The 13675-nt window shown below is 39.8% G+C and overlaps 1 protein-coding gene across 1 annotated transcript in view; it reads right to left on the bottom strand.

Moving 5' to 3' along the window:
• Positions 1-1277: 1277 nt before the first annotated feature.
• The window catches only part of USP6NL (USP6 N-terminal like), a 62336-nt gene continuing 49938 nt past the window's right edge, over positions 1278-13675 (bottom strand). The window contains exon 14 of the mRNA XM_058805968.1: positions 1278-4820. Within this exon, the coding sequence (XP_058661951.1) occupies positions 3352-4820 (1469 nt within the window). The 3' untranslated portion in view covers positions 1278-3351. The remainder of the gene's footprint in view (positions 4821-13675) is intronic.

The following is a 13675-nucleotide window of genomic DNA, read 5'->3' as shown; positions in this document are numbered from 1 at the left end:
AAATCTGATGCCAGAATCCTCCCTGGAAGAAGGAGCAGGGATGGCTTCTGTCTTCACTTGGAGTGCACAACATAACTTGGTTATCCAGGTAAGCAAGCACCTGGATCTTGCCATCACATCCCACCCACCAAAAGGGTTAAGTACCAGTGATACCATCCTTCCTTTCTTCCATGGCCACAACAATTTGTACTGCACAAGACCAAATGCTTCAGTACCACACTGAAGTCATTAGATCTGAACTAGCACAGCACTCAAATGAAAGGAAAAGCAACCACAGCATACACTCAAGGCTCTTTCTTTTCCCTTTAAATCCTAATTAGTTTAATTTCACTAAATGTTTGCCATACAGAAGTTAGACATGTCTCCTTACTTAGTCCTCTGTGTTGCTCTGTGTTAATTCTCCAAATCCCTATGCTGAATTTGTCTCACACAAGGAAAGCCATGACAACTAACTTGGACAAGAAACTTACAGTTTATCCAGCTCAAAGCAGAGATCTTGGAAAATTATTAAACCATAGAAGAAAAAAAAGGTCTCAAATATTTTATGCTGGTACTTACCTCTCCACTGTTTTCAGATCAAAGAAAGCAGTGACAGCAAAGCTCTTGTGAGGTATCTAATCCAAGACACTGAGCTGAGCCCCTCCACCAGCAAGGCACTGGCACAGCTGTGTCTCCCTTCCCTCTGCAGCACCAAGTGGGTTTTGCTGCTGGTATGAATGAGACTCAAATCTGCCTGTGCCCTGAGTCTGGTTTGTCCAGTTAAATGAAAATAAAAATGTGTTTTGTACGACAATCAGATGACACAAGGCTGGGTTGCTTTTCTTTTAAAAAAACAACTCAATAGCATCCTCCAAACATGGGAGAGACAGAAGCCACAGTCAAACTATTTTTTTGCACTTTGATCAATGCAACTTTGCAAATTCCTTATGTCAACAATTCTCTTTTAAACTGGCATTGGGTGAGATTATTAGAACAAAACCAGAAAACAATGATCACAGTTTATGCTCCTAGTTTTTGCAAATGACAGGCGAAGGTTTAGCCTGTGTAATAAACTATAATCAATAATCTTGCCACTTCTGCAATAATGCAAAAGCACTATATAGATTTTATCCACATTGCTTAGTCTAAAAATAAACATGTACAAATTAAATAGGATACATCATATATATATACATGACTCATTTATGAAAAGCAATTATTTGTGCTGAGAATAGCTAAAGTCCAGTTTGGAGCTAACCAAATAATTAAGAAGAAAGACAAAACAACATAAGCTTAATTATTATTATTTTAACATGTTAAAAATACAGTCACATCAAAATAGGATACACAGTTATAAAACTGTTGCAGATGAAATAAGAAAATAGTGTGTATATATTTTATATATAAAAATCTACAGTATTTACTAATGCTGATACATATTTTTGAGCCTCAAGTTGTTTGCACAAATAAATTGTACAGCTTTGTTATGAATTACAGAACCATCATTAAACACTGAGATTATTACACTTAGCCACAATATTATATACATACATTTCTAAGCTGCTGTAAGCAATGAGAACTAAAGTAAGCCCAAGTCATATTTATCTTCACAATTTTAGTTTAGGATTTCAGTGTAGTGCTTGGCTACAGTTACTTCGCTGCAGTTTGCAATTTTTAAAATATAAAATTGCCCAGTTATTAAAAATTACATCGGACACGTTATATACACAAAAAAATGTTTTGAAACATACTAAGTAAATGTTACTTCCATTTGTAAAAATTGTTTTACTTCTGTACCTTAAAACTTACAGAGCCAACCTGCAGCAATAATAGGCACTAAAGCTCATTCTTTAAAGGAAAAAAAAATAATATCCATTTCTATGTTTTCGGTTAACAAACCTTACAAAACAAGAAGGAACAGGACAACCTTCCCAACTGGTGTTGATACCAATGTTTAGTACTTCAGTATTAGAGACATCTCTCTGTTCAGCACTCCAGGGAGCTCTCCAGGTGAGCCCCTCTCTGCCTCAGCTCCTGGGGAGAGGTCAGAGCATCCTGCAGCTCCACCCTCCATGTGCCACTCCATCCACCTGCTTCTAATTCCACCCCAATTCACAGTCAAAACAGAAAGGAGAACACAAAGGGGAAAAGGCTGCAAAGACTAATCAGGATTACTTACATCAGCAGGAGTTTAAGGTTCCTGTTAGCAACAGTCAGGGTCATTTTAGTGTAGAACACCGTGCAGTGTGAGCCTGACAGCACACGCCCCACCTCAGACAGGAAACCACAATTTGGGGGGAAAAGGGCAAAACACAACAAAATCCACTCAACAAGGGACACTGCATACTCACACAGCTCAGGGAATGTCAAGCTTGGAGCAAAGCTCAAACTCCTGCGTGCACTTCACAGAGGTGTCAACGAGCTGTGCAACCCTCTGATACCTGTGAGATTTGGCCCTGCAACCAGCTTGAGTCTGACAGCACAGCGTGGCAAAAAGTGAAGGGTGCAGCACCATTTCTGTATCTGGAATTAGGCTCACTGTGCTCCAGTCTTCTGCATATAGAACAACATTCTGAAGGTAGATTTGGGTGAGAAGGTACAAATTCTCCATTTTTGATGCACTTCAAAAACTCCTATACACTGCCCTGAATTTAAGCACCATTTCTTAGCCAGATTAGAGAGACATTTTTGCCTGCTCCTTCCTGCTGAGGAAAATGACAAACAGTAGTCAAAGGAGAGGAAATTAACTCTCACATATGATTAAATTAATAATCCCAAAGCATCTCTCCTGCCCAGAACAGATACTGGGATGCTGAGGCAGCTGTATAAAAATGACAGAAATTCCCATTCAAAATGAATGGCTTCTCAAATAAATTACAAAGAAAAATTAATATGAAATAAAAGTACTTCACAAGCTTTGCCCAAATTTAAATGCATTTAAATTTAAACTCTTTAGCTCTTTTCCATACGAGTTTGTGTACTGTAAGTGCACACTCACACAGGCACACACGCACACATCTGTACAGTGCATTAACAATGTCAGTCAAAACTTTTCAGTGTGTTACAGGTTTTAGGCAGAAGGATTGTAACACGAGTTATTTAAAATGTAAGGAGCGACGACAGCATGAACCACGTGATGGATATGAGCTTATTGCTATGTCTGTGTGCATTAGATCACTTCCAGTAGTTTCCATGCAAGTCCAAGAACTCCACCAGCTTTCAAGCAAAGTCTGAAACATCTCTGAAAAAGTGTCGTTATTTTTGAACTCACACGAACCATCCACATTTCAGAGAACTGAGGAGGACTACTACTAACACAGTACTGTTCAACTGGTTTTGGTTCTTGCCACTTTACTAAGCACAGCCAGATTCTCAGAGAAGCACAGACTCATGCACAGACTCACGCACAGTCAGATGCACAGACAATCCATCAGTTCTGCTCCGGTAGTGCTGGGCTTGAGCTGACGCGCTGGCATATTGGTACTGTGGGGAGCCATTCTCTTCCAAGGCTGGGGAAGTCCTGAATCTCACTGGACTATCCACAGAAACAGCAGGAAGACTGTGCTCATGTAGAGGTGTTTGCTGAAAATGCTGGTATTTCTGGAAATGATCCAAGTGGCCTTTGTTCAGCTCTTGGCCCCAGGGCTGCCTGTAGGGCTCGTGTCTGTAGGCGTAGGCGGCGTCCGGCCACTTCCTCTCCTCTGGTAAATAATCTGCTGGGGGGATGATGAACTTGACACCTGGGGAGGACCTCGAGTTGCTGGTGTAGGCATCAACAGGAGCGACTTCTGTCTGGGCAGGGGCTGCTGGAAGAGCATTTTGGCGACTGGCAGGATAGGAATTCATCTGCGGTTTATTTGGGGAATAATCTACCGGCATGAAAGGAGCGTATGGCCGTCCAGAGGGGCTGGGCCGATTCCCGTGGTGATGCAGAGGTGCAGAGCTTGCATTGCCTATACTGGAAACATGCTTTGGAGAATTCCCATAGTAAGTAGGGGGATTACTATAACCTGGCAGTGGCTGCTTTACATTCAGTCCATGAGATGGACCATCAGACTGAGATGCATATTTTGGAGATCTGGGTTGTGAAGTGAAGGTGTAATTATTGGGTATTTTTAATGGAGCTGGTGCTTTTTCCATTTGCTTTCTTGGACTATTAGAAAATGCTACATGCCTAGGACTCTGTGGATGAGCTCTCTCAAGCATCTCTTCAACAACATTCTCATTCTCAGTTTCATCCTCTGAAACATTGTCATACTGAGATGCATTAGACCCTCGCTTACCTTCATCAGCATCCAAAACCCTCACCTTTTGCTTTACATTCAAAGGCTGCATTTCTCCAGGACTTGGTGGTGGGCCCAAACCAGAATGGTTTACTGGCCTCCCTTTCACCTCTGCAGTGAGTTTCATTGTCTTTTCCATTATTTTGACATCAGATGGTTTATTCCACTTAGGTACAAATTCCCTTCTTGTGTTGGAAGTAGCATTAGAATTCTGATTAGCAGCTGCATTATTGTATAGACTTGAGTTGTCTTGCTCTGCTGGCTGAGGCTTTTTTCTGGTATCCACCTCATTCTTAGGCAAACTGTTTTGTGTCTCTGCTGGTCGAATCTTTTGCAGTTTTAAGGAAGGTTTCTTTTCCACAGAATTAATTCTTTTTCGGTTATTTGGTGAACTTTCTGATTCTTCTTCTGTGGATGGTCTTCTCTCTGTCCTTTGTCTTGCTGCTTGTGTCCCAGTACTGTTCTGTCCATTAAGCATTGGAGTGGAGTTAAGCACAGAAGGCAGAGGTCCTGATGGAATCTGCCCCAGTGGCTTCTTTGGAAATTCATCTTCTTTACCTAAAACAAGAACAGGAATAACATAAATTCACATTTGTACAGAAGCCTTCTTTGATCTGTTTGTCATGCAAGACAAATAGCTGGAAATTAACTGGGCTTCTCTCTGGGTCACCATTCTGCTGAACACCTCAAAGGTTTTTCTGTACACTGACATCAAACACAGATTTTCTTCAGCCTCTAATCCCAACCAGTTATTCCTTCCTACAGCTGATGCAATCTCACCAAGCTTTTGCTCTATCATGACACTGCTGAAAAAAACCCCATTTTCCTAGATGGCATGTTGGTTACAGTACCTATTCTGTATGGAACCCTCCTCACATTGTTACATTAAGCAAACTACTTTATCCACTTTAAAAATCCTTCCCAATATCACTCTCCCATTGGATTGTTTTCCATTCATTCATCCTCTAATGTTCACCTCTAGCAAGCCACACCACCAGCTCCTCCCTCACATGCACAAAGTTCCCAAATTACATCTTTGAACTCTCTCTCATTTCAGTTTTTGGGTGAAGCTCCTCATTAACACAATTAAGACTTTGTTCCCCTTAAACCCTTTCCTGCCTGGAAATTTCATCCTCAGTATGAAAAACCTCCAGTAAAATGCTCTATACACAGAATCTTTTTTCCAGTTCAGCTTTTTATCAATACAGAACAACTGAAGCAGCTGACACCAATCCTGGCTACGTCATGGTGTCAATTGAGTGTTCCATGGGCGGGTTTTGCAGGACACAAGGACATCATTTACAGAACAAGGACACAAATGGAAAGTTCTCCCAGACTGGAGCTCAACGCATTGCAACAGCCAGTGGTAAACATCAACAGTGTGGGGACCCAGAGCAACCCACAGTGACATACAGAAACAATGAAGAAGTGTTTCATGGCTCAATGCTGCTCACAGAACAATTCACATCAAATTTTCTACTGCAATCCTTCTCCTTAGCAGTCAACGCCCTCCATAATCACAGCTGAAGTATTTTATCATATCTACTTGCATATAACTTATTTAATTGTGTAATCCATTACTTTCCCATTATAAGAAGGAAAGGTCATGCACTTCTCATTAAATGTATTAATCTAGATTTAATTCATTTGATGTTCAGCATTTAAAAAAAAAAACACAAAAGTTTTAAAGTCAGCATTACCAAACAAGTCCTATTCACTGTGTATCTATTTATAAACAGAAGCTTTGTTGTAAGGAGGAAAAAAGAAATGGCTACCCTAGCTTAAATGCTAAGCAAAATAAATTATATAAAATGGCTGTTGGTAAAATAATTTTGCCCAATCCCTGCTTTTTCCTAAGGCAAGGACTGTATAATCTCTTCCCATCAGAGGTCAGAGAGTAAGCACCTCACTTTCTAGCTATTTGTAATTTCTTTTTGTTTGTCTATAAGGGTTCACAGGAGTGAATAACACAAGTGTCTCTCCCTGACAAGGGCTGTAGTCACAAGTGAGCTATGTTCATTTACACAGGCGTGAGCAGGAGCTCAATCTTTGGTGAGTAGCTCCTGATACAGACACACTGAGGAAAGCCAGCAGCCAAGGTGACTGCTATTTGTTATAACAGTGAACAAACTACCAGCAGGGATCAGTGGCTGTATAAACAAAAGGAAAACTGAGTTTGAGCCAGCCAGGAGGACAGCAGAGAAGAACACAATGGTGCCATCACAACAAGATAACTAAATAAATCACTTAATAGAAACAGCTTAGCTTTGCCAAACAATTAAGTAGTGTATTCTTGATTTTTCTTTGTAAGGGCCAAAAGTCATATGGAAACCTAAAACCTACCCTTTGCTTCAGAAATAACTTCAGAAACCTCACTTCACATACAGCAAACAGTGGGGCCAGGCCTCAGCACTAGGCTCCAGTGAGTGGCTCTTGGAATTCCAAGTCTGATGTTTGGTCTCTTTCCATATGGGCCCCCACTATTCCCAAATAAAATCTGGAACAGGGCTCTCAGACCTGCACCCCCCAGCAAGGGAGTGTTCCTCCACTGGAAGAACAGATGAGAGACAAAGGAAGGAGTTGCATGGATGCTGTAAAAGTGGTCATTTAACAGCTTTGCAATACACTGGCTGCTGCAACAGCCTCTCCAAAATTGTCCTTCAGTCTTTATGAATAGGAGTTCACTTTCTGAACTTGCTTCTGGTTTGGCAAGAGGCATTTGTATCATTTAATTCCATCTGCATCTTCAAATACACCATTAGGCAAGGCTGAAGATCTTGTCTCCTAAATAAAAGTGAATTTTGCACATAATAAATATTCCCGCTACTTAAACCATAGATTGCAATGCTTTCAGTCTTACTAATCTTGAATGTGAAAATAGCATGAAGTCTGCATTAAGAAACAATACTTTGGTACATACAAAATACACACTAAAAATCTGCTATCTAAATCATACAGAACTAATCTTTATGGGCTGCTAATCCATTTACAGCCACCAGGAGATCCAAAGTAGTTATGGAATAGCACAAGAAAATGGTTCTGCGGCATTGCTAAATTATTTAATTTCTGTCCTTGTACAGAAAACATGTTTTAGAAAAAGTGTTTACTTTCTTCCACACTTTAAGTTAAAATATTCTAGTCACATATATAAAAACCTGAAGACCAGTTCCTCTGGTAGCTGCAATGCTTCCTTCATTTGCCCACGGTCATCAAAAACATGAACTGATTTATTTTCTCACAGCTTTTACTCTAGGAAATGTCTACAGAGCAATAGGAGATCCTTAAATATACCAGGTTGCACTATAAAGGTGGGGTTTGTGTGAGGTTTTGGTTTTTAATTTCACACACTTAAGGTTTCCTAATTACCATTAAGCTCTAATAAACTCAAGTGAGAATACTGCAGACATTTTTATTGAATTCTATCAAGGCTGCTTTGTGTCACCTTTTCTTTTCATTTCAGGGTAAAGGAACACTCTACAGCCAGGCACATGTGGGCTGCATGGTCTGGATGATGTGTCCTGTAACATGAATCACAGCTGTAACATGACTATCAGAGAAATCTTGCCATGTCTGTAGTGAAATTGTTAGAATTCAACATTAATTCACATCCTGAGTAACAAGGAAAATGTTGCAAGAGAATAATTCACCTAGAAGAAAATCTCTGCATTTTAACAGCACAATCCTGTGTTTATAGGCTGGTAACACCAAAGCTCAGTGCTGTCAGGGAAAACAAAATACAGAACAATGGAAAAAGGCTCAGTGGGGAAAAGAAGAAATACAGGTTAAACCTCAGCCACAGGACTTGCACAAAACTTGGTTTGACTTGACCTTGGATGCCAACAAGGGGCACTGGTTGCTCAGCCACCCACATTTGCCTGTGGAAACAAGCAAGGCCACGTTGCTGGAGGTACCAAACCAAGGCTACCAGAACAGAGCTTGCTCTGGTTCAGAGGTTCTCCAGCACTGATCACCTCCAGCCATAAAAAGCACTGAGAGGAAAGGAATTGTGTAAGGATCTATGATGCTGCAGCAAAAAGGCATCTTGCAAACCAATCACCTTCTAAAGGAAATTTTTTGAAACTGCAGAATGGCTGCTTAATTCTGATTGAAGTGTACAGATCATACATAAATACCTATACACACACAGAGTTGCCACTTCCAGTGAAACAAGGAAAAAAACAAACAAAAATCCAAAAACCCAAAACCAACCAAACAAACAAATAAAAACCAACAAAAAACCCAGAAACAACAACAAAAAAACCCCAAACTCCTTAAGTTCCAAAAAAGTTCACAAAATAAACAAGTAGAGGATAACCAAATTACCACCATGCACATGACTGCAATGGGACACTCCTCAAATGCACAAAGAGCATGCCAACTGTGTTTGGGAATGCTTTAAGCAGTCCACTATCAGCAATAACAGCAAGAAACCCATGACGCTGCATGCTAGCAAGAAAGAAAGAAAATAGATCATAAAAGCAAAAAGCTGAGGATAAGAAACCATAATGCAAAAGCAAACAAAAGAAACCAAGGCACAACAAACATCTCTACCTGAAGAGGTACACAAACAGCTTACCAGACAAGCATGCAGAAGCACCAATTCCTTCAAGCCCCATTGCTTTTATCTAACATTTTCCCACTCCAAATCTGCCTAAAGCCTCACACACAGCTCTCAACCATCTCCTGTAGTACTTCAACCACACTCACTGTTCAAACTCCTCAGATTTGAGCAGGAAGAAATTTTAGTCGGATGTTTTAAAGGAAATTCAATTGAGTATCTGTTTGTGTTGTTGATCCAAGATCTGAGTTAATTCACTGTCTGGACATATCTGTCTGACTGAGAAATGGAGAAACTGCCCAATTCTGTAAGAAGTACTTTTGGGACAAGTGCTTTTCTGTACAATCTGTGATGTTTACATACAAGAATTGAAAGCATTTTAAAACCAGAAGTTAAGACAAAGCTGTCTAGTTCAGCTGTGACTGTTTTGACCTGTACAATAATCAAAATGTCCCTTTGTCCTCTGAAGCAATCAGGGCAATGAGATTTTTCCCAAGCTGCCAGTATTCCTGTGAGATATGGATGTCTCTACTTTCATCCTTCTTCCTTCCTTCAACAGAGTAGATTTCTAGACAGTTTAGTCACTGTCTTTTCCCAAAAACAAGCACTGTAATAGCTTGTATCAGTTTACAGAGCAGCAACTATAGATTTTCTGTTTTTCCTTTAAAAGAAAAGTAGTGATTTAGTTGGCTTCTGTGCAATATAGCATAAAATAAACAAACAACAAAGGAAACATGGTGAAAAATGGGTGAGGAAGAAGAGCAATGGAAGTAGAGGGAGACAACTTAAGCAAAACAAGAACAATCAGGTGCTTGCTTGCTGTTGGCAAACATTCCCTGACATGAAAAGGAGCAAAGCAAATACAAACAGATCTGACTGTTCCCCAAAAGATAAGAAAGATATTAAAGAAAGTTTGCCTCTCTTTACTTCCCCTGCTCAAACAAGCCTTGGCCACCACCCAGTGGAAGTGGATCTGCACTACAAGACTTTCAGAGATAATTGCTCCAGGAGGCACTAACAGCCTCGTGCAGCAGACATATAATTGGAGTAAAGTGCTTTAAGTGCTCTCTCTGGTGAATAACAGTCTAGGCCTTAATTTCAGCACCAGAATACATGCACTTTGACTGCTCTAACACAATTTTCAAGGATAGTAATGGTCATAAAAAAACACCTCTTAAAATGACAACTTGAAATTTTGTGTTTATTTTCGACCAGTGACATCCCATCTTCTTCAGTTTACAAGACCAAGAGAATTTTAAAGGAACTTGAGTGCCTGCACTAGAAGCTGTAGCTGCTGTCTGAAAGTCAACCTCTGCTCCTCCTTCCTTTATATGCCATCATTGGCAAAGGAGTTGCTAAATGAAATAATGCTGGACAACTTGAAGGGAGAACTAAAAGCACTGTGTGCCTCTCTTTTATGTGTCACTTTTATGGTACTGACAGGAAGGAAAAGTTATTTTATAAACATCTGCATTCAGATAAACAACAGAAATCTTAACAGGTTTGGTTATTAGCCAGAAGATACAGGTGATCAGCTGCACATCTGTAAGGTGCCCTTGCAAAAAAGAAATTTCTAAAATTAACCACTGCTTCACATTCCTAATTCCACATTTCTTCCAGAAAATTTACTTCCTTGAAAAGTCAGTTTTAAACAGCAATGTGAGCAATGGCCAACATAACTATTTGGATCATGTGTTTAAAGATCATGCAAGTTTTAAACAGTAAAGATTTTTAAATGATGCAAAGCCAAAGTCTAAATCTAAGGATATATACTAACTGTATTAGTATAACTCCACATATTATTTTAGTTCATAGTATTGTAAAGCAGTTGCATCACACAAAAAACAAAGCAGAAAAAAATAGTTTAGTTTATAAAAGCATGGAGTGCATTGTCTGAAATAGCTACTTGTGTATTCCTGAAGTACAAGAGAAAAATCCAAAATTCCTCTGAAACAAAACACAACCAGAAGAAAGACACCATCAGAAACAGGAAAGTCAAGCTGATTTACATATTTCTATTGCTTTGGCTGCCAGAAGGCTCATTAACAGGAGAGAACACAATTATTTAATAGATTACTGAGGCAGTATGCATTTCTGCACTATCACTGATGACTGTTTGAAATAGATCATTGAATAAAAGATATTGATAATAAATTTAATAACTTCAAAGATAAATATCAGATAAACATTTTTAAATTTATGGCAAATGCAAGATTCAAACTTTGCTAGTTTTCCCCAAATACAGAAAAGATTGGGAAAACTAAAAGAACAGCAGTTTAAAGCTGGTTTTAATCACAAGGACACAGGCAGATTCCAAATTTGCCGATGTTGCTTTAAAATTAAGCTACAAGACCTTTGTCTTTGATTTAATGCCTTCAGCAGCTGCAAAGTCTGGAAACTTTCAGTGATAAAAAACCAACCCAGGAGCTCCCTGCCCACCCTTTTCAGGACCCTTATCTCACACAGGTGAGAAACTGTCTCAAGAAGAGACCTGAGGGGCTTCACACCCTGAAAATGGGCCTGGCTGTCTTGTTTACAAAACACTGGATTAATAAACTATTTTCAGCAACATATTTTTAATATGGAACTTTCACTGGTAAGCACTTCTGTTTATTAAAGTCAGACACTATAAAAATCTATCCATATATAAATATTGTTTATTGAGCATTGCATTATTCATGTAGTCCTACAGGAAAAAATTACAGCAAAGCTAGAAATTCTATCCATATCTTGTGAGCATTTATAGAATTTAGCTGCTGTTTTAAATAACAGACAAGGAAAGAATTTGCATCAAGGAATTTTGGGAATCAGTGGTGTATACCAAGAAAATTTTTCACATTATGGTCTTAATATCACCCTTGAATTAAGGAAGAGATGGTTGAATTTACATTGGATCTGACTCCAGGAGAATATGTAAAGTCACACAGATTTAGGTGAGAGTGTTCTTCAAGAACCAGCCATGGTGTGGACATCCTTCACCATGTTCCGGGCAATCCACAAAATACCAAATGCCTTTTCTTCTTTTTGAGGCTGTGTCAGAGACCCTCAAGGACAGTTTTTATGTACAGCTGTGACAGCCTCCCTTCTCCAAGGTCTCAAACCCACAGCTCCCCAGCCAGAGGTGTGCTTAGCACACAGCCCCCTGTCTCCAGGGCCATGGGAATAGAGGGATGCTCACCTTGGGGTGCAGGAACAGCATCAGAGTTCCAAACCACCCTCTGCAGGTTGGAGTTGTTATGGGCTACCCTGCACTGGCCAGCACAAAACTAGAAATCAGCACAGAAAGGAAGAAAAATCCTTGGCCTTCTTTATGCAAAACAGCCATGGTAAAAACAGTGCCAATCACTGACACCCAAAATTAGCAAGATCTCCTGAACACCCATCTCTTCTGGCTGAGCAATTTAAGGGCTTTGTCAGAGAGAAAATATTAAACAAGTCCCTTCCTTCTGTGCTCTGAAGGGAACAAGGAGCTCCTTAATTCAGGGAGAGAAGCCATGGAGGAAGTGAGCCACAGAAAGCTACATCAGACATAAATAGACATCCACTTTAAAGTAACACAAAAGTTATTACCTCTTTTAATATCCTACTGCAGCTTACCCTACTAGGGCAGGAAAATCTATACAGCCTAACAAAGGATGCCAGATGGAAAATTCCACTGAGCTTAATTAGTTCACTGCTATTCCTGGATGACTGATACTGATGCAACTGCAAGATGAAGATTTTTTTTTTCTTGATCCTAACATGCATTTTTACTTTAGCTCTTAAAGGTGTAATTTTTGCTCAGTGAAAAAAAAGAGTACAAGATAGGAAGCAGTACTTTGATTTCAGATGAGAAAACTAAAATAAACATTATTTTCTCAGGCCACAGTGAATACTTAAATGAGCAGGCTGTGTATTTTTTGTGGCTGTATCACCTCTAATAGTTTCATATGTTTTAGATGAAATCAGAAAAAAAACAATGAACTTCAAGGTAGTAAAGAGAGTACAGCAGACAGACAAGTGAATGGGGGTTCCATGGCCAGGTTTTGGCAGCCTGTGGGAAGGACCTCACCCAGGAGAAAGGAAGAGTGTGAGGAGTCCTCACCTTGGGAGGAAGAAGCAGCAGAAACAATGTATGATGAGCTGCCCACAACCCTCATTCCCTGGCCCCTGTGCTGCTGGGAAGGAGAGGTGGAAAAAAAAATGGGAGGAAAGCTGAACCCACGAAGAAGGGAAGAGTGAGAGAAGGTTTTTATTAAGGTTTTATTTCTCACTATCCTACTCTGATTTAACTAAATTCATTATCAGGTGATGTCCTCAAGTCAAGTCTGTTCTCCCCATGATGGCAATTGCTGAATGATCTCTCCCTGTCCTTATACTGATCCAGAAATCTTGTTTTGTTATCTCTCCTCTGCCCAGCTGAGGAGGGCACCTGATATCCTGTCACAAAGCTGAAAGTCCAGAGAATGTTCAAAACCTGAAAAAGAATACTGCTTGAAGACAGTGATCAATATAACCAAAATTAGGAGAGTGCAGAAAACATTAAAATAAAACCAGAGGCTTATGAAATTCATACCAAGAACAAATGAGGCAGCCTCACTCAAGTAATAAGAGCAGACAAATCAGCTAGATTCCCCAGGGTCAGGCTGAAGGCATCTTATTTTTAGTTTGTGAAAGGCTAAATAATGTTCCCTTCTACCCCTAGCAAAAACATACCACACAGAAAGGCTTGCCCAGGTGAACCTGAAATAAAAAAGGAAAAAGCTCAAAAGGAAAAAGCTCAATTCCAGCACCAAAGTACACTTCACTTTGGCTTTGCTCTTCCTGTTTTAAAATTAAACCTTCTCATTCATGTTCAGGGGGAAAAAACCAACAC

This window comes from Ammospiza caudacuta, chromosome 5 (assembly GCF_027887145.1).
Source record: "Ammospiza caudacuta isolate bAmmCau1 chromosome 5, bAmmCau1.pri, whole genome shotgun sequence".
NCBI lineage: Eukaryota > Metazoa > Chordata > Aves > Passeriformes > Passerellidae > Ammospiza > Ammospiza caudacuta.
This window is presented reverse-complemented; position numbering and strand designations above follow the sequence as displayed.